Genomic DNA, 20,160 nt, shown 5'->3' with positions numbered 1-20,160 from the left:
ACACCATCAAAACAACTTTCCCAAGATACGTTTTAATGACATTAAGACTCAGTAAACTTTGTCTGTCGCGAAACAAAAAAACGTCTTCATACAGCTTTGTATTATATAGCACAGTTTTATATTTTAAACACTTTATACACTCAGCACATTATCCATATTATAATTTAAATATCCACAGATTAAAGCTACTTGTCTATTCCTGTATTTTACGTTTATATTTTTTACACACTCAGCATATTTACATACTTTATTTTAAGTATTTGAATATTTACATACTGTGCTAATTGTTTACTCTTACTGTATTTCTATTTTCAAAAACATATGCTAGTACTTATTTCTACTTGCTATAATTCTCTATGCAGTGACTGTAATGAGCCACAATAGATAATTTCTGATTCGGATGCAGAACAAAACAAACTTGCACAATAACATACAGCAGCAGAATAAATACCTAATGCAAATAATTTAGACAGAATAAAAATGACAATATATTATTGTGTGCAAAAGTGCCGTAGTGTTTTCATAGATGTGTGGCTCATTTCGATGTATTTAAGATATTTATGGCTGGGGGAATGAAGGAGTTTTTGTGAGTGTTTTTCTTGGCCGAGGGGTCTTATAGCAGTGGCCTGATGGAAGTAGCTGGAACGACTAAAGCAGAGTGTGAGTGGGATCTTTTATAATGAGACTGGCTTTCCTTTCAGCTGCTTGGGTATGAAGTACTGACAACCAAATTTGGGTTTTGTCATAAGATCTGACTGCACACATTATATAGTTTATTCTTAAATATTAAGAGACTGTTAGTTATTTATGGCGGTAAGGGGGTTGGTGGGGGGATGCAAAATGGGACGATGTCTAACAAACAAGTCAGAATTGACAATTAAGATGACTTTGACTTTGACAAAATACAAATAAAAAATACACAGGTAATGTTTTTAGCCACTGTCAGTTTTTTATCAAATTTGTCAACACAACAAGCATAAAGAGGCAGGGCGCCCCGGAAACTCACCTGGTACAGCGTGTTCCCCATGGAGGCCGAGTCCTTCGCAGCATGGATGAATTACTGAACAGGCCAACCAGCCCCTCTCCCTTCATCTGCAAAAAGTCTGAAATTAGTCTACTGTTACATGTACAGACCAGGAAAATCAACTGCAGAGACACAAAAGAAGCCCAGAAGACACTAAATGGCCTCAAAGAGACACAAAAAGATGCACATTGACTACAAATAGATGTAAAATAAGAAAACAAGAGGAAAACCACTAAGTTTGTTTGATGTCAAAACACCTTTTCTACAGATGTCTGCAAAGTCTTAGGAATTAATTAGAAATATAATATATAAAATACATTTTTGCAGTACAGTTTTTACCTTATTTTGATAGGACACACCTGAATCATTACACACCACAGCAACCCTTTAAATATTCAGAAGAGGGGAACTCGTTTGCACCTTGTTGAAATTTTATGCAACTGAAATTAATGCTACAAGATAAATGTATAATTATAGTAATAATAAAAAACTAAACTAAAAATAAAAATAAAAAAATAAAGCAAAAATAGCCAAACCTGTCTGCAAACTAGCTGAAACTAAACTGAAATGAGAAAAAAAATACAAGAACTCAGCATTGAACCTAAAAACAAACTGAATTTACCACTTCTTTATGCATATTCATCACATAGTAATCAGTTCACTGTTGAGGCTGTAGTGAGTGTGAGCACAGCACCTGTTGATGTTATCGTTTCTGGTGATTTGTTAATGTTTAACATTCAGTCAACCTTCCAGCTCACCTCCTCGGTCACCGTCCTCACAGACGGACGGACGCAGAGTCCATTTTCTGTAAGCAGCTGATAACAGCCTTCACTTTGTGATTTTTCAACCTCTCTGCTGATGTTAACTTTATTATCATAAGGTTGGAAATATGTGTTCGCTCAAACACCGTGGCATCAGGTGTCAGGTAAGAAATATTTAAAGTTATTTGTAGCAATTTAACATCATGCTTTGCTTGATTTTTCAATTACCAGTTATTTCATAGTTTTACTTTCTACACAGGGTTAAATAAAGTTATCTGGCGGTGATTTTTAAATTCAATCTGTTGATATGATCTGACGTTTCTCTCACGTGAGAAATGTCAGATGCTCCTCGTGGATGTAGCAATGACACCTCGCTCCCCACTTGCTGTAAGTCACACACACGGCACTTATTGGAGTGCAAACTCATGTCACTGCATGCTCCTCTCCTCTTTCTTATTACGAACAAGCGTCTTCTTCCATTTGTTGTTCAGATGAGGAGTCAGCGGGTCCACTTGCTATTATCATCATCCCGAGTCTGTTGGCTCTGAGCACAGTTTTAGGAGTGGCTCTGATTTTCTGCAGTCTCCATAAAAACAAACAAAGACGGCAGAGCACCTCAGCTCATTTAACAAATGGTAGGAATTTCAATAACTGTATATCCTTGGTATAAAACTGCTGAAAAACACCGTAAAATCCTGCTCTTTTCCACCAGAGGATGAGAGCAGTGCCAGGTGCTAATACATCTCTGCCTCACATAAACTTGCATCCACTGTTGTGTTTTCCAACAGGCCAGCAGAGTGTATCCCCGACAGCAGCGTCTGTGAGCGCTCCAAAGGTCCAGGCAGCTTTGTGTCCCTGGGAGATCCCTGAAGAGTGCGCTCTGGAGGGACTGGAGTTTTGGCAGTCAGGTCGCCATGGACCAATTTGTAAAGGTCTGCTGAAGAAGAGAGACGGAGCCACCTCTGCTGTGGTGGTTAAGTCCCTCCGAGGTATGGCATGAATCTGTCATAAGGCCAGGATGATGAGTCTTTTGTGCACAATAACAGTAAAAATTTATGGAGAGATCATCTGTGTTTTCAGTGGGAAAAGGGCAAGAAAGACATTAAAGGTCCAGTGTGTAGGATAGAGGGGGACATATTGGCATAAATGGAAACACTATTTTTTCTTTATTGTATAATCAGCTGAAAAAGGAATAATTGTGTTTTTGGTACCTTAGAATGAGCCAAATAAATGTACATAGGAGCGGGACCTCTTCCATTGAGTCTGTGATGTTTTACTGCCATGTTACTACAGTAAACCAAACCGGCTCTAGATGGCGCCATTAATGTTTTTGTGTTGGCTGCTGTAGTTTGAAGTTCCTTCGTGATGAGCAGCATTGGGAAAACAATGATTTTTTAACATGAAACTACATTATTAGTTGGGTTTTTTTGGTTTAAATCGGTGTGTTGATTTGTTTTGGAAAGAAAGTAACCCCTATGGATAATTTGGCTCCCGGTAAAAAAAAACCTGAATGTTTGGATCTTAAATTATCAGAGAAAACAAGCTGAGCAAACATTAGCAGGTGTTGGGCGAGCAGCCTGTCTGACAAATGAAACAGAATAAGAGAAACACTTATTTGTAACATGAATCTTTACTTAGTGTTTTAACCAGTTTTAATCACCTGGTTAGTTTATTTTGGAGAGACCACTGCATATTTTGGCTCCTGGTAAAAACCTCCTGATGGTCTGGATCTAAAGTTATCATTGGAAAAAGGTGAGCACACATCAGCAGGTGCTGAGCTAGCAGCTCGTCTTAGATGAGTCAAACTACATCGGAGAAACACTGATTTGTAACATAAAACTCTGCTTGTTTTGGAGAGGAAGAGATCTCTGCAGATAATTCAGCTCCCGGTAAAAACCTACTGAAAATGAACACTAAAGGAATTCTTACCAGGAGAAGTCTCAGCTGGTTGCAATCTGCAATCCTTATCGATAGACGCCACAAAATCCCCCTAAATCTTACACACTGTTTCTTTAAAACAGATAATAAGGTTGCTCACCATCACTTTGTTATTAATCTAACACCACATAGATGGTTCCAACAAGCCTGAGGTTAAGGAGTTTGTGGACTGGGTCCTCTTCCATGCCAGAGTGTGTAAACATGAAAATGTGGTGCGGATGTTGCACTGTCAGATCCAGCGTCTGCCCATGTATCTGGTCTTAGACGCCTACAGCCCCGGGAACCTCCTTCGCTTCCTCTGGATGCTCAGAAATGTAATGGTGGTGCACAGCTTTGACTTAAACCTGAACTTTAATTTGATGATGCGGACTCTCATTTTTAAATTTAGCATAATGATGAAGGGAATTTTTCTGCCCTTTAGAAGAATTCAAACGCTGCTGATCCATCGGTGAACTTCTCTGAGAGGTCAGTGTTTCTGGTGGCGAAGCAGGTCGCTGCAGGCCTGGTGAGTCACTTTTTGTTTGCTCATTATTACCAACAAACAAAACTAAAATGAGCAAAGTTTAGATATCTACTCTATCGACGATGTCATTGTTTACCGTAGCAGGTCATGATCCACATACCAATTTTCCCAATGTTTCTCTTGAATTTTGAATGAACATTTCCAGCAAAAATTGATATTTTGGGCCGTAATTGGCCCCTCCCTTAGGATTACCTGATGTCCGAGCACAGGCTGGTGCATGGTGATGTTGCTGCTAGGAACATCTTAATTGGCCCGGGCCTCTCAGCGCGGGTGTCTGGGCTGGGCATGGCATTTGGAGGACGCAGAATGGATCCACCAATTAGGCAGAGGGCAGCAGAGGTGCCTCTCAAATGGCAGGCTCCGGAGAGGATCATGATGCAGCTCAGTATCGACAGGAGCGACGTGTAAGGGCAGAGTTATGACTAAGGAGGCGAAACACACACAAAAAACAACTAATATGAGTCGAAACATTTGGTAACATTTTCTTTTCCTTAGGTGGTCATTTGGAATCTTATTGTATGAACTGATTACATTAGGTAAGCTGCATGTTGTATTATTTGTGAGCACATAATTTAAAGGGACAGTTACTTATTGTTCCTCTTATTTGTTGTGCTATTTAACTTTGTTTTGGTGGAATTTGCAAAGTGTTGGAGTGTCTGAAAAGCTCAACAGCTATGTCTCTCTCCAGGAATCATGATCCTGTTACTCAAGATAATCCACAGACCTTGTTGTGAGCAGTTTTATGTAGGAACTACTTTCTTTTTACCGAACTACACCTGTCAACCGTATCTTAGGGCAGAGGGCTGAGCCGGCTGAGCAGTAGATGCACTCTTCCTTCTGCACGTTGATCAGTGTTGCCAACTCTTTTCCAATAAAAGTAGCTTGCACTAGCTCCAAAAGACGCTTAAAGTTGCCAGATGATGTCATGCAATCATTTACATATTCGTGATGTCGTTGCCCATTTACTTGGGATAATGAAAGCATGCTGCAACTGAATTCGATTTAATTTCAAAATTCCTCAACAAATGAATGCAATAAGAGCTTTTTCACACTTCCAATCCAAAGAGCAAGAACATCAATGTAACCACAGAAACTTCCTCAAGATGTGTCTGGATAAAATATATTTAAATATATTTTCCTCTTTTTTCCTGATGGTCTGAATAAATCACTTAATTTGTCACAAGTCACTTAATAGTAATAAAGTCGTTGAAAATCTGAAAAGTCTTCAAATCGAGTAAGAAGGTCAATTCAGTTGGTGGGTGTAATTTGTTAGAAAGAAATAGCTCCAGCATGAAACTGCTTACAACAAGATCTGTGGATTATCTTGAATAACTGGGTCATGATTTCTGTAAAGAGACATTAGCGTTGAGTTTTACAATTTATGTAATTATTTTTATGTTAATTCTATACATTTATATATAATAAAAAGGCAGAAATCTCTACGTCCAATATCTCCAACACTCTGCAACTCACACCAAAACATTTTTGACTGATAAATAGCACTACAGGTAAGAGGAAAAATATGTTTTTTTAATTTGAAGTTAACATTCCCTGTAAGCCATTATTATTTCTGCCTTTTCACATGTTGGCATTATTTAAATCTACTAATTTCTACACTTCGTTGTACTGGATCACATATTACCTCCCTTTAAGTGACATATTTATTCAATAATTCATCTCTTTTTTGTTGTAATCTAAGGCTCTCCTCCGTACCCTGAGCTGGAGCCTCTGTCTGTGCTTCCAAAGCTACAGGGCTCATATCGAATGAAGAGACCACAACATTGTGGGGGACCTTTGTAAGTAAACTTGTAAAAATTTCACATAAATTAAAGTATGATGACATGGTTTCTTCTTAGCAGCGGAGTCCACTTATAAAAGTTGCATCTTTGTTTAAGTACTCGTACTTGGTGACAACAAAAAGTTACTGAATATAAACAGTATAGTTGAAGAAATAAACATTTTGGTACATATAAGACTTTCCTTTTGTGAAAATTTAGATAAGAATAGAGATGCCACTCTCGCCTCCATCTGTAAACTGTTAGCTGGTTTGCGTAGCTTAGCACAAAGACTGGAAGCAGTGCAACTAGCCTGTCTCTGTCCACAGGTAAAATTAAACCTGAAAGCTAAAGCTCTCTAGTTAGCAACCTTCACTACATTTCTTTAATATGTACAAAAGTGTAAAATCTCATAAGAGAGTGGGTTTTATTACATTTGAACAGAACCAGGCTGCCAGTCTTTGTGCTAAGCTAACTAGCTACTAAATTTAGCTTCAAACCTACCAGAGTCGTATTTTTTTCCCCAAAAAAGTTGGATTATTCCTTTAACAGAAATGTGTTTTAATAACTTTTAGGTATGACCTCATGAAATACTGCTGGATGTGGAGTTTCAAAGACCGCCCTGCTTTCTCGGCCATCATGAAACTGTTGGACGCCTCGCAGCATCTCGCCGCTACTAAAGACATTTGTGTTCCTGAGGTCATAGATGTATCTGAGTATAACAGAAATGCAGGTCTGCTCTCATAGGCTCATGTGCTTTCAAATGTAAAAATGCAACACCAAATTTAAATAGGAAACAACATATAAACTGTGATTAAGATTGTAAAATCCACTGCCGAATGTCTGCCATAAATTTTACATAGTAAGGGAGAAAGGGATTGGTCATCACACTTTTTACTTTCATTTAAATCCCACAAAAAATTATATCATTAATATCCTTTCAATGATTAATGCAAGCCTAAAATGTCAGGTAAGAATGGAGTCATCTTACTCTCCTAAAGCTTATTCTGTTCAGAAGATAGGGACCGTCAAATACGTCTTGTGCAGCTGTGACAACTGTAATGTTGTGGGGTGTAACACACAATGGAAGCAATCTTAAAAATTAACTTAAGAAATTTAATTTCATTGAAAAATGTCACTGAAATTCAAATCCCCTGCTGTTAAAACCCCATTTAAAAACAGCTCATTCTGGCAACTGGTCTTAGTTGGTTTTAGCTTGCTGAAGATGGTCTTAGATGTCCCTGACCCACTTTTTGCTGGTCTTGATGGTTCAGTTGGTTTGGCCAACAACTGGACATGCTGGTATTTTACAGTTTTACAGGAATTCCAATGGATAAACCAGCTAGAGTACCCGTCACAAGCTGGTATGACCAGCTAAACCACCAAAAACTATGCAAAAACATACCTGTAGCTGGTCAAACAAGCTAGCCAACCAGCTTAACCATACTGAGCTGGTCAGGCTGGGTTTTTTCAGCAGGGACCTAACACTTCACCAAACTGAGATATAACCAAGAACCCCAATACTTTTAGTGAATTTTTAATCTTTATACATTATTATAATGAATAAAAAAATGAGCAATACATGTGACAACCAACCCCACAAAGAATGTGACCAGCATCCCCAACTGAGATTTTTTTGCAAGCAGATAAACTAACATGTTGTAGCCTAGCTAAGAAAAAATACATCTAAGCTATAGCTTACTTTCTTACTTTTTAATGATTAAAGTCATCTCACCTCAGTGTGAAATGTTTTACTCCTGAAATGATCCTGTAGGTGACCTCTAACCCCAAAATGTCAGTGCCAACTTTTCTTAAGAGCGCCCTCTAGGGAGTGAAATCCAATTAATGTGACAACTAAGTAGGAACCTCTGAGCTGAAACATGAAGCCAATGTGGAGTTGTAAGACCCCCACAGACCCCCATGTTAAAATGACCAACTTTACAGCACAAATAAACATGTTTACAGCCTGGCACAAAAAAAGTAAAGATTTTAGTTACTATATAGCAAATTTCAACATTGATGACAAGCATACAGGGGGTGAATTTTTATGGCCCAAAGTTACTCATATTTCAGGCGAGGTCACTTGAGTGACAGGCTGTCTATGAGGTGTCGCTACCAGTCATTGCAGTCTGTGAGTCAAATCCACAGCTCCAAATTTTCAACCAAATATGGTCACTTCTGGCTCCAAAAATCAAGATGGCAACAGCCAAAATGTTGAACTCAAGGATATAAAACCAGTGGGTGTCATCACGGTAGCAACATCCATTATTTATACTGTTTGTTGTGACAACCAACCCCTATGTTTAGGCCTATATCTTAACAGTTTTACTGTCAAACGTAAGTGAGATGATGAACTAATGAGACTGATAGCAAGCCATTTAATTCTTAATTCTTTATTGCCAAAAATATATAGACAGTAAATGTAAAAGCACAGATTTTATTTTTTATTTAGATCATATATATATATATATATATATATATATTTATATCATATATATATATATATATATATATATATATATATATAAGCATTGGGCAAAGTACAGTGTACTTGTATTTGTAATATTCTTGGCATGCATACTTTGCTGTGACTTTGACACAGTTTTAAAACCAAAACACTCACACAGGAAAGCTGAATGTACTTAAGTAGATTTGTGTTTAGTCTATGTATGCATCTTACATTGTAAATTTTCATCACAAGACTGGTTATTGTAACCATGACAACAACAACAGTGGGCTCAGATCAACAACAAAACCAGGAAACATGAGCATTCTGTATTAATTTTCTTGATTTAAGAAATTCTGATTTAGTTTTCCCTCAGAAAACTCTATTAGGGACACTCAGATTAACACTATGAGTTATTACTGATTCAAGGGTTCAAATCATTAAAATCACTGAACTAAAACTGTGAGTGAAAAAGGACAGATCTACAAAAAAAGTGATGCCCCTCAGACTGAATACTGGCCAAGTTAAAGATTAACGTCACACTTAAACTCTCCCTTGTGGATTTCAAGTTTCAGTGTCGCTCCACCCCAAGTGGTTTTCCAACATCGCCTGTACAGCAATTACAAGACTTTTATGGTGGAGGCAGAACTTGCCACAGGTGATTTTTTTTCACCACTAGGTGTCAGCAAAAGCAGGGTTGCCAGCCTGTGTGTTGTTGCTGTTTCATGGTAAATTCACACTGAATCACGAGGCAGAAAACTGCTGCTGTGGTTCTATTTACAGGTTGCAACGTCCACTCATGTTGCATTCCTGACTCTCCAGTTCCTCCACTGCCTGACCTCCAGCGCTGAAGAGCTGTGATCCAGTGTGGATTTAAACTACAATGCCTCCTAAAACAGAGGCAAACACGCACAATGACTAAATAAAAGTGCTCAGAAGAAATATGGAAATCCAACACATCATTTCTTGGACAGAGCCACAACTTGGTGAAAAGCTTAAAGTCTGAAATTCACAAAAAGCCAGAGTTGAGGTCAGTTGACTTTTAGCTGAACTCATTTAAAAACATGTCAAAACAGCAAATCTAATAATAAGAATGAGTGCACCATCACCTTCTAAAGTTTCTTACTGTGACTGGATTTGAGAAAAGTAGATTTTGAAGAAACACACAACTTGACCTGAATGCTATTAAAGTGAAATGACCCCAACCCTGATGCCAACATTAGTCAGTTAATACAAGACTGGTCATAGTGCTGTATAAATGCCCGTTATTGTGTTCTGGATAAACCAGACAAGACAATGCAAAATCATGTATATTCACAGATTAAAGGACTTCCCTCAAAGGTCCAGTGTGTAGGATTTAGGGGGATATACTGGCAGAAATGTAATATATTGTAATAAGTATGTTTTCTTTAGTGTGTAATCACCTGAAAATAAGAATTGTTGTGTTTTTGTTACCTTAAAACAAGCTGTTTATATCTATATATGGAGTCTAAAATCCTCATCGCCATGTTTGTATGGTAGCCAAGAATGGACAAACCAAACAATAACTCTAGATAGGGCCATTCGCATATCAGTGTTAGTCAGCCCCTCCACAACAAGAGCACTGAAAAAACATTATTTTTAAAAAAATGTTAAGCTGCTATATTCAGTGTTTTTACCAGTTTGAATCAAGTGGTTATACAGATAATTTGGCTCCCAGTAAAAATTACCATTAACACAGAAGGAATTCTAGAAGTTTGAACTGGTTGCAGTCTTCATTACTAGATGCCAATAAATCCCCCCCAAATCTTACTCACGGCTCCTGTACGGAGTTAAACATTTTAAATATTAATTTAGAGGCAAAAATGTATTAGAAATATATGTCATTATGTCATTTGAATTTTTCTTTTTTTACATTATCCTGCGAGAAAATGCTGTGCCCTGCTGCTGCATGCTCTTAACATTGATGAAAGATTGGATTAATACCAAAGTATGGAGATTACCTGATAAAAATACAGTTTGTGGGACAAGCCATCCAACCCTCAGCCTCAGAGAAAAATGCAACAAAGACCTAAAACTGCACCATAGTTAATCTTTACAAGTGACATTAAAATGTCCTTCCCATCGCTCACGCGAACTCTCTTCAATCTGTGTTCTGCCTTATAGGTATCAAATCAAAATAAAGGTCAAATCGAGCCAGTGTTCGCCTGTGGAGCATGTTCAGCTAAGATCCTCCACGACAGTGGGGAGCAGCAGCAGTCTGAAAGCCTCGGTTCACCTGGATGGGTCAGAGGTAAACCTATTTGGGAGTTTTGAGGCAAAGCCAGCTCACTTTACACTTTACTGCTCCAAAGGGATGTTGGGAACAAAATGTAGGAGACTGACCACAGCAGGTAGTACACACACGCAGGAGGGAAGGAAGAGCAGAACACCATGATGACTCCTGGAGATAAAAGGAAATAAAGATAGAGTGACAAGTTAAAGTTTCTACCAAAATCAAAAATGCACATTTTTCCTCTTAGCTGTAGTAACATTTAGCAATGCAGATTTTTTTGGTGCGAGTTGCACAGTGTTGGAGATATTGGCCACTGAGATGTCTACCTCCTCTCTAATATATTGAAGCTAAATTATCTAAATCTATCACTTTTCTTTATGAAACAAGGGAACTGTTGAGCAAAAAATGTCTATATATATTGTAAAGATCACTTATAATGCCAAACATGTCTTACTGTGCTGAAATCTGGGTAGATGCATACAAAACAAATATAGTTCCTATAATTAAACTTCAGAGCATTTCTCTTATCGTAATAAATAAAACTGGTGACTATGATTCTATGAATTTGGTTTTTTTTTTTTAGAAGATCCTACCCCTTAAAATTTGTAGACATTGTGTATTTAAAAACGCTGGAAATTATTTTTCAAGTTGTAAACAAAAGCCTTCCGATCTGTATTCAATTTTTTTTTTTTTTAATTGAGAGGAGGGAATTATAATTTAAGAGTTTGGCTCATTTTTGAAACACATAAAGTGAGAACAAATATGAATACTTAAAATGTAACATGATTACAAATCATATTGTAAAATGATTCTAGTGTAAAAAAATCTGTATTGATTAGTGCGAAGTATTAAGGGATTACAGTTTGGAGTATATTTTCTTTATTATTAGTTCATTTATTTTATGCATTTGGTGTTGCTGTCATTCTGTTATCCTTTGGTTGATTTAAAATAAGCCTTTGGCTTTAGCCTTTGCCTTTTTTACTTATTGATTGAAAAAAAAGTGTGAAATAATATGTTTCTCCTGATGCATTTAACCAATATAAAATGATGCATTCATTCATTAAACTGCACTCAGCTTGTGGTGCTCAAAGCACCAAAAAATACATTTGAAGAAGCCAATAGCAGTGTCTCTTTCCAGAAATCATGACCTGATTACTCAAGATAATCCACAGACCTTGTGAGCAAACAGAATAATTTAAGAAGTGCCGGATTATTTACATAATATCATCATATGTGTATTATTAATTTCATTTTAATATTACATTCTTTAAAATATCATCCTTTTTGTCAATACCGGTATATCGCAACGCGCTTCATGAGAATCATACTGGATTTTTTTTTTTTTTTAATTTCTGTCTATACCTCCAGCGTAGACTGCTTTCTTCCAGGCCTGGGACTCCAGCACTCTGTCATGGGGATAAAAGTTCTGGCTGATCATAAAGAGGATCATCGCCAATGCGATAACTCGCAGCATGGCCAAGTTTCCCCCCGACAGTAGAGAGGCGCTGGCCAGGATGGCTGAGGAGTAGATGCAGGGCAGGCCACGGTACATGAACGGGATCCCTGGGGGACAAACAAGAACAAATCTCCTGCTGGTCCCTCAAATAAACAGTTTATAGCAGACAATAACGCTACACTTCTGAAACTTACCGCTTGAAAAGAAACAGAGGCGGACAAACACGGACAGGACGTAACACACGCACAGGATGTTGTCCAGCAGGTCAGACGTCCTTAGGAGCAACGATGTGGCGATCCCAAAGGTCGTGAAGTCAGCAAAATCATCTAGCTTTGCACCTGAATGTGAAAAAAAATGTGAATGCTAAATGTGGCTCTGTGAAGTTCACCAAAAGATACCCCTTTGAAGCCTGAATCGATATCACTTCTCTTGTGCTGCGTTCAAACGCCTTTCACCAGTCCTTTGAACCCTGAGCAAATTGATTCGATTTCTTCTCCAGAAACATGGGTAAAAAAGTCAGTAAGCAACCTGACAAGAAACTAAAATTTCTTTTTTTTTTGGTATGATTTCTACAAAATCTTGCAAGAATTCACAAGTTTGGAAAATTATTTTTAAAAACGCTATATAAAAAAAGGTCCAGGAAACGTTATTTGTTATATTCCTAATGGCATATTTAAAAATGTGTTTTAGAATCAGATTCGTTTTTAAGTACTTTTTTCAGGAATTTTTTTTTGTTTTGTTTTGTTTTTTACTTTTTTTTTGTTGCTAATTTTCAGGTATTTTTTTGTAACTTTTTAATAATTTCTTACTCATTTTTGGGCCACTAATTCTTAAGTTCCTCATTGCCTTCTTCCTGTGTTTTAAAAGAGACCTAGACAATCTGCTCAGGTTTTAAAGGTTTAAATATTGCATTCTGAATAATCAGCTCACCAACTGTTCTATTATTACTCTTCTTTCAATTCGACAGCTCTTCAGTGAGAAGTTTAACAATCCATTAAGGTTAGTGTAGATATGTTATCATCCGCTCGACCACTGCCAGTGTTACTGTCACATGACAGTGGGCTGTATACGTGCAAAAATCTCCAAGTGGAAATTTCGGTGTCAGCCCAACAGGACGCCCATTCTACAAACAACATTCTCCAGCGTCGCATCTCTGTATCCCACAGGAGCACGGAGCATGTTTTCACCACACGAGGATGAGGTGATTCAGGCCACGGCTCAAATGACCGAGGTGGAATTCCACAGCCCAGGGTCAACAATTTTAGCAATTTCAGATATGCAGAGAAGCCAAAGCAACGGGATAACAGAGACAATAAGAGCGTGATCCTGTGGAATTAGGCTGCTTAATCAGAAAGTGATTGTTCATTTGACAAAATACGTCGAGGGGCACAACAACATCCACCTGCAAAGTCATGCAGAAAAACCCCGTCGGGACACAAAGCCCCCTGAAATGTGCAGCCAACAATGTATTGTGATGCACCAGGGAGCTATTTTGGGCTTCCGAGAAAATGTGAACTTTCGCACTGGAAGCTTGTAAAACAGCTATTTGTGCCTCCTAGTTTACTTTATATGGTGTGGTGATCTGTTGAAAACAAGCCACAGTGATACATTTTAGAGGCTGTGCTTTTGCATTGGGTGCCTGTTATTTAAGGTCAAATCTTAACCTTGAAAAGTTCATAATGTCCTTTCAAACACAGAAAAGTCTAAAAAGACACTGATTTGATAAAGTTGCATCCCATTAAATATGCACGATTCTTCTGCTGGAGACTTTGTAAGACTATCCAGTGGCCGAGTTTCTTTTTACTGGTTCCTTTTGTTTATGACTTCGTGCAGCCAAATTAGAAAGTCCAGACAAAGGACTGTGCAGTGAGCCCTGCCAACAGTTCATCTTTGCTAAGAGCCACTGACCACAACAGTCCACTTACCCAGTGCAGAACAGGCATCGAGTCGCCTGGCAACTGCTCCGTCTGCCAAATCCAACAGGTAGCCAATCAGGACCAGCCAACACGCAGCATGATGGTGCCTGAACAAAGCAAGGGAGTGTTAGATTGGCACTAGATTAGCAATGTGATGACAGCAAGCCGTTTGACAGGGTGAAATATTTTAAGTTTCTAAACTGTGCAAAAGGTAGTGCTGAGAGGACTTCAGATAAAGTTAAATAACTGAATATCTTCTAAACACAATAAATCTTCCGGTCAAGCTTCCTGACATTGCCTTTTATTATCTTATTTGAAGTTAGTACAGTTTATCTGGTACGAACCGAAACCGGTCATCATTACAAACATTACTTGAAGTGTGGTCGCCCCGAGAGGCAAAACACAACGAGGATTTTTGTCTATGCTTTAAAAACGAAAGAAATTAGTAAGTATGGTGGCTTTGATCGTCGTTATTACTTTTGGGTTTTTTTTAAGTAAATAACAAACAAAACAAAAAACAGCAACAACAAATAAACAAGATTTTTTTTAAAAATTCTACTGCCTTCAAAACCAAATTTTAGTTATTATATTGACCCTGAAGGCCAAAACTTAAAACTATGGATGAAAAAAACATGTCATTGGTTATAATCATCGTTCAAAAAACATTCTGTGAAAACAGATAAAGAAAGACAAAAAAATGAAAGAAACAACTATTTCAAATTTAAAAACTAAGGATTTGCCTGGTTTTCAAATGCCAGTTTTAGTATATACGGTGGCCTTCAAGGGCAAAACATAACAACACTAGATTATTTATATTTTTTATTATTTTTTAATTTGGTTTTGTGACATTGCAATCTTTTTTGTTCTGTTAATATATATTGTTAAATGTTCTATTTTGCTTATATATTTAGCCTCTCAGGACCACTGTGGGTAATAAAATTAGGTTTTGAAAACCCTAGCCAAATCCCTAAAATCTTATAGAAAGTATTGTTTGTATTGGTTTCCAAAAGTAAAACCCATTAATGATGCTTCCACTCACCCATTTAGACTGCTGAGAATGGAGGCCATGCCCATGACCATGTTGGCAACTGACAGCGCGTTAGCTGCATTTTTACGTGCAAACTCTTTGATCTGGAGTCCTGTGGCTTCATCACTGAGAAAGAGCTTGTTGGTACACTGGAAGAGACCTGAGACCACACAAAAACAACAGTTAGCAGCTGTCTGTGTCAGGTCAATAACCCCTGCTGTGCTAAAGCTAAAAGCTACGTCCCCATTTCAGCTGACGTTATGATGAAAGTGTCAAACTTCAGTTGAAGTGAAAGGAAAAATGTATAAAAACAATTTTTTTTAAAGTAATCTAAATACTAAATGTCACGATTGAATAATATTTTGTACACTACCTTTTTTTTTTTTTCTTTTTTTACTTTATTTAAGGCAAAATATCGCTTTAAAGCTAACTCCCCGGTCTGATGTAAAAGAAGCATCACTTACCAAGACGTATGTTTATTGGACGGAGAACAACCTTACGATACAGTCATCCACTCTCAGATCACTAAAATGCATTCGTTACTTTACATTCGTTCACTTGCAGCCTAAAGCATGCAACATTACAAACTGCCTCATTATATCTATGCAATATACATTAATATTTACAATAAACAGCATGCAGTAAACTTCAGAATAATATTTGCATAGAAAAAAAAACATGAAAAGGATGCATGTCTCAACAGGATGTGAAGTGTTAGCGTAATCTTATAAGGGTCAAATACACACAAATACTGGTGTGGGGAACAAGCTATGGACATTTAAGGGTACTACTACGTACACCACTGGCTATAGTGAGAGTGACTTGGACCTACTGCTTGAAACATACCAGACGTGAGATCAATTAGCCTGATTGAACATAGTGACCCGAGACAAGGGCATGGCAGCAGCACTCACAGAGCTCACTGTTCAAATCTATTAATACCACTGCGGCCTGGGCTTCAATCGAGATTGTGGTATAAAGATAGCTCTACAACCTCTAAATACTAAACCGCATGGGGTTATATCGCCAATTGTAGCAGTTTTACAAAGTCGTTTTAAAGTGCAGTCAATAAAACTTCATTTTTATTTGTTTTAAAGAAAAAATTTGCAATATAAATAATAAAAATGCTACATCTTAGTCAGCAAGATGGAATGACTGCTGACGCTGCCTCGCTCCAGCCAAACACTGCCTCTGCCCCCACAAAGCTGTGATGTTTTTTAATGAAGTCAAACAAAGAAATCTTTGTTTTTCTTCTCTGTCGGCCTCCTCTCTCATAAGTTTATCACTTTCTCTCAAGTCATAGTACTGTCCAAGACAGAATGCACAGAGAAATGACCTGCAAAATTTAAATATATGTTTAAATGTTGCAGTAGCAACCCTTAAAGTGTTTTTCACCCTGAACTTCCTGTGATTCCAAAGCCAGACGAGTTCAAGAGACTCTTCATCTGAAAGAAAACAGCGTATGAGACACAGCAAAAAGCCAACAAGCACTTTTACTTGACAGCAGCATGCTTTCTACTTCTCATTTTGGAGTTTTTATACAAATTACAACCTGGTATTTGAATTGTTGTCTGAAAACTTTTCATGGGTAAATACAGCACATCAGTTAACCCCTTGAAACCTGAATCGACATCAGTTTTCTTGTGCTGCATTCAGATGACTTAAACAACCTATTTATTCCTTTGAAACCAGAGCAAATTGGTTTCTTTTTTTTTTCTTTTTTTTTTTTTTACAAAAATGGAGCAACAGGAGACTTTGCAAAAAATGTCCCAGAAATTGCAGAGATTAGTGGTGACCAAAAAAAGAAAATTAAAAATGGTGGAATTAAAAAAAAAAAAGAAAAGGAAAAATGTCCAGAAAGACATGTTCATAATTATTGTAATTATATTTTAAAATTATGCTACTGGGAAATATGTTTTTTTCAAATTTTCAGCACTTATTTTTGTTTTTACTGTTTTTTTCTTTTTTCTTTTTTTTTTACTTATTTTTTAGGTAATTTTCTATATAATTTTCTATTTCTTACTCATTTGATGTTTTAGATGTTTTGTTTGTCTCCCTATATTTTTGAAGGAAAATCAGTTTGCTTAGGTATGTGTTAATGCAGACAATATTCTGCATTTTTTTTTTTTACGAAAATCATGACATTGCCAAAAGAAAATTCAGGTTTAGTACCCTAAAACACCATTAGTGAGCTACACGTGCAGCTCCATGTGCATAAAAATCAGTGAGGCTGCAGATCTTACAGTCAGCTTTCAGAAAATACACTGTTTTGGTCACTAGGACAAAGCCAGAGTGAGACACACTCTCAAATTAAAGCAGGTCTCTATTTCTGGATTGATGCCTAATCACTGCAAAGCATGATGGGAAGGCCCTTGTTACATAATACCCTGCTATGTTACCTATTAACAAATAAAAAGACTCAACGAAAAACAAGGAAAAAACCTTTTTTAACAGGGATCATCTGAAGTGAACCAACTGGAAAATATAAACTTTTAAAATCTTAACTGTGTTTTGTGATCATAATAAAGGGCAAATGGCAATAAAAGTGCAATCAATATACACCAGTTACACATTAAGTCCTATTTTTTCATATATTGGATGTGGTTTTTGAATCTTTAAAATGATTTGCCATGAGTGAGTATTAACAATAAAACATCCTGTTACAATAAACTATCATTGAACTATATGAGCTATGTGCAGAGTAGGGGAGAACAGGGTCGGTTGAGACAGTCAGGACATTTTTAGCAAGTTATAAAGCAACTATGCTGTATTCACTTTCAGCCCTCAAAGCGGAGACCTTATGACAATTGCTCACATTATATTCAAATTTACATAATATAAATACATTTGTGGCTCTTTGGTTATTTTTGTCTACCTGTTTTTAGTTATGTCACAAACAAAAACACATATCTTCGGAAGGCTTATTTTCTTTTTATCAGCTGGTGCTAATTTTAGGTGTCTGAATTTTGGTTGGTAGCGAGTACAAGAGTACAAAATGCGTCTGATCTCCCTTGTACAGTTTGGCAGTTTAGACAGTATTGGTTATAGTTTCTACCAATAGATTGTATAAATAATGGGCACAGCTACTGTGATGTCACTCATTGGTTTGTGGACTGCTGTTTTGAAGCCTCAAGTTTGGCATTTTGGCTGTCACCATCTTGTTATTTTGGCTTAGGGTGAAATTCGCTTTAGAGAAACATGCAACTAAATTATGTAACCAATCAAATGTTGGTGATTTCAAAAATATTTTTGTCAGAAAAGAGTTTATATGTTGAATATAACATTATTCTGTTGCTTTGCATCTTTTCTCTTTGCAGGAATGCTTTTGTTTGCATAGCCTATTTCTGGACATTTTTCAGCTTTATTGCCCTGTTTAAAACAGTTGTTAAAAAAGTAATTAAAATATTTACATTACATATTACAGTTTTAACTGTGATAAAGAGCTTTCTCATCACATCATGGTCAAAAAAATAATTATATTATAAATATTACTATATTCCAAGTTATTCAGTCCAAGTGTCTAACTCCCACGGCACATATGTGGGTGTTTTCCTGCCTAATTTTATCCAAGCAAACCCAGCCTCCATTCTCTGGCACCCATGTACAGTAATCCAGATTATCAGGCAAAATTGGGAAACAAGTACCTACCAGAGGAGGGAGTCAGGAGGATCATGATTGTCTCTGGCACACTGCACATCAGCTGCAAATGAAACAAAAGTGTTTACATCGCCTATATATGCAGTATAAACATGATATTAATGTTAAATTGCTGAAACAGGGTTTCCTGTGCATCATCCAGCAACATGCGGCCAAGTCAAGTGCTTCTCATCCTGTGGACAGAGACTTTCAAAAAAACAATAAAGGCTGTAAACTGATCAGTGCGCTCCGACCTTTTCTTCTCTCGTGGAAATTAACGCCATACATTTTTAACATAATATTTGAAGATCAGAAGCAGCCTACACTAGCCTACATCCTCATGCCATAAACAGTCCTTAATAAGATTTTAGGATTTGGAATCAATGACTACACATTAAATTATGATGTTTCCAGTTACTAATACTCCTTGTTGTCTTGTTCTTGTTGAATAAATCAAAACGTTTGGGATTAAAGGTCGCGTGCGTAAAAACAGCCCCTCCTGCCTACTTTTTCTTTTCTTTAAATTGTTGAAAACCCAAAATATCGCATACACGAGGGCCCTTTTATTGCATAAATCAGCCATGAGTGTTCTCTGATGCTTCACAAAATTAATTCTGCCTCCAAAACCACGGGGCATTAATGCGCAACAATCCTACAAGCGGCTGAAATCCCTCCGCACTAAAGCGTCACTGAAAACATGAAAATCACACCTGATCGAAAGCAGCAGGTGGACTTTTTTGTAACTGCGTCACAACTGCCAAAACTATCCGAATAATGCAAAACAGGTCTATATTTTGTCCTAAAATACCCTTCCGCTACTGATGTTGAGGTGCAGGTAGCGGACATACACGAAGAGCATCTCATCTTACCTGAAACGACCTCCCAAGATAAAATGTCTAGACAAATCCACTGATGGAGACGTCTAAACGCGCACGCAACACACCGGACCTTAATAGTATTTTCCTTTTTTTTCCCAAGCGGATTTATTTTTGTCTCTGTTTATTGATTCGTGCAGCCTATTTGAAGTTGCCACGCTATCAGCAGCACGTACAGAACATATGGCCGTTTACCTGTCAACCTCACAGCCGCCTTTTCCAGCGCGTCCTTTAAAAGAGCCCAGGATAAATCCGCTGGAATATTCCACCGGAAATGACGCCCCCGTCGTCCAGATTTTTCTAGGCTGTGATGATGGCTAGTTACTCTTTAGTGCTATCGCTTCACTGGAGGTGAAGACAAAAGGAGCAAGAATGTGGACTGACAGAGATAGAGAGCTTTTTTTTTTTTTTATTTAAGAATTCATCTTTAATTTTCCATGCATACATGAGCAGAAAAAATGCAGCAAACCCCTAAATGTTTTGCAAAAAGTATCATTCTTGTTATTATTAATATATTATTATTATTATT

General features: G+C 37.3%; 2 protein-coding genes across 5 annotated transcripts; one reads left to right on the top strand and one right to left on the bottom strand.

Annotated features, from left to right (window-relative positions):
- Positions 1-1,799: 1,799 nt before the first annotated feature.
- On the top strand, positions 1,800-7,760 carry LOC121946718 (tyrosine-protein kinase STYK1). 3 transcript variants are annotated; one of them, XM_042491436.2, is made up of 10 exons: positions 1,800-1,949; positions 2,045-2,172; positions 2,277-2,420; positions 2,574-2,774; positions 3,856-4,037; positions 4,148-4,228; positions 4,433-4,650; positions 4,742-4,782; positions 5,946-6,042; positions 6,597-7,760. In XM_042491436.2, exons 2-10 carry the CDS (start codon positions 2,121-2,123, stop codon positions 6,766-6,768), a joined length of 1,188 nt encoding a protein of 395 aa, XP_042347370.2. In that variant the 5' UTR covers positions 1,800-1,949; positions 2,045-2,120; the 3' UTR covers positions 6,769-7,760. The 3 variants fall into 3 exon arrangements, with proteins under 3 accessions (XP_042347370.2, XP_042347369.2, XP_087937958.1); XM_042491435.2 differs by having other exon boundaries at positions 4,145-4,228; XM_088081832.1 differs by lacking the exon at positions 1,800-1,949 and having other exon boundaries at positions 2,028-2,172; positions 4,145-4,228.
- Positions 7,761-8,501: 741 nt separating this feature from the next.
- On the bottom strand, positions 8,502-19,928 carry tmem269 (transmembrane protein 269). Of its 2 annotated transcripts, none has more exons than XM_042491437.2 (7): positions 19,827-19,928; positions 18,769-18,820; positions 15,133-15,280; positions 14,103-14,200; positions 12,372-12,515; positions 12,084-12,284; positions 8,502-10,889 (listed from the first exon to the last, which is right to left on the bottom strand). In XM_042491437.2, the coding sequence occupies exons 2-7, from the start codon at positions 18,815-18,817 to the stop codon at positions 10,780-10,782; spliced, it is 750 nt and encodes a 249-aa protein (XP_042347371.1). In that variant the 5' UTR covers positions 18,818-18,820; positions 19,827-19,928; the 3' UTR covers positions 8,502-10,779. The 2 variants fall into 2 exon arrangements, with proteins under 2 accessions (XP_042347371.1, XP_042347373.1); XM_042491439.2 differs by lacking the exon at positions 19,827-19,928 and adding an exon at positions 19,626-19,820.
- Positions 19,929-20,160: the final 232 nt, after the last annotated feature.

This window comes from Plectropomus leopardus, chromosome 9 (assembly GCF_026936395.1).
Source record: "Plectropomus leopardus strain MGB_pleo_1.0 chromosome 9, ASM2693639v1, whole genome shotgun sequence".
NCBI classification, from domain to species: domain Eukaryota; kingdom Metazoa; phylum Chordata; class Actinopteri; order Perciformes; family Serranidae; genus Plectropomus; species Plectropomus leopardus.
This window is presented reverse-complemented; position numbering and strand designations above follow the sequence as displayed.

Bases quoted from the DNA above. Each gene is read 5' to 3' on its own strand.
- LOC121946718 (XM_042491435.2), top strand. From the start codon at position 2,121: ATGTCAGATGCTCCTCGTGGATGTAGCAATGACACCTCGCTCCCCACT. The intron at 2,421-2,573 runs GTAGGAATTTCA...GTTTTCCAACAG, and splicing joins CTCAGCTCATTTAACAAATG to GCCAGCAGAGTGTATCCCCG. The intron at 4,651-4,741 runs GTAAGGGCAGAG...TCTTTTCCTTAG, and splicing joins AGTATCGACAGGAGCGACGT to GTGGTCATTTGGAATCTTAT.
- tmem269 (XM_042491437.2), bottom strand. From the start codon at position 18,817: ATGTGCAGTGTGCCAGAGACAATCATGATCCTCCTGACTCCCTCCTCT. The intron at 12,516-14,102 runs GTAAGTGGACTG...TTTCACATTCAG, and splicing joins CGATGCCTGTTCTGCACTGG to GTGCAAAGCTAGATGATTTT. The intron at 12,285-12,371 runs GTAAGTTTCAGA...TTTGTCCCCCAG, and splicing joins CCTCTGTTTCTTTTCAAGCG to GGATCCCGTTCATGTACCGT.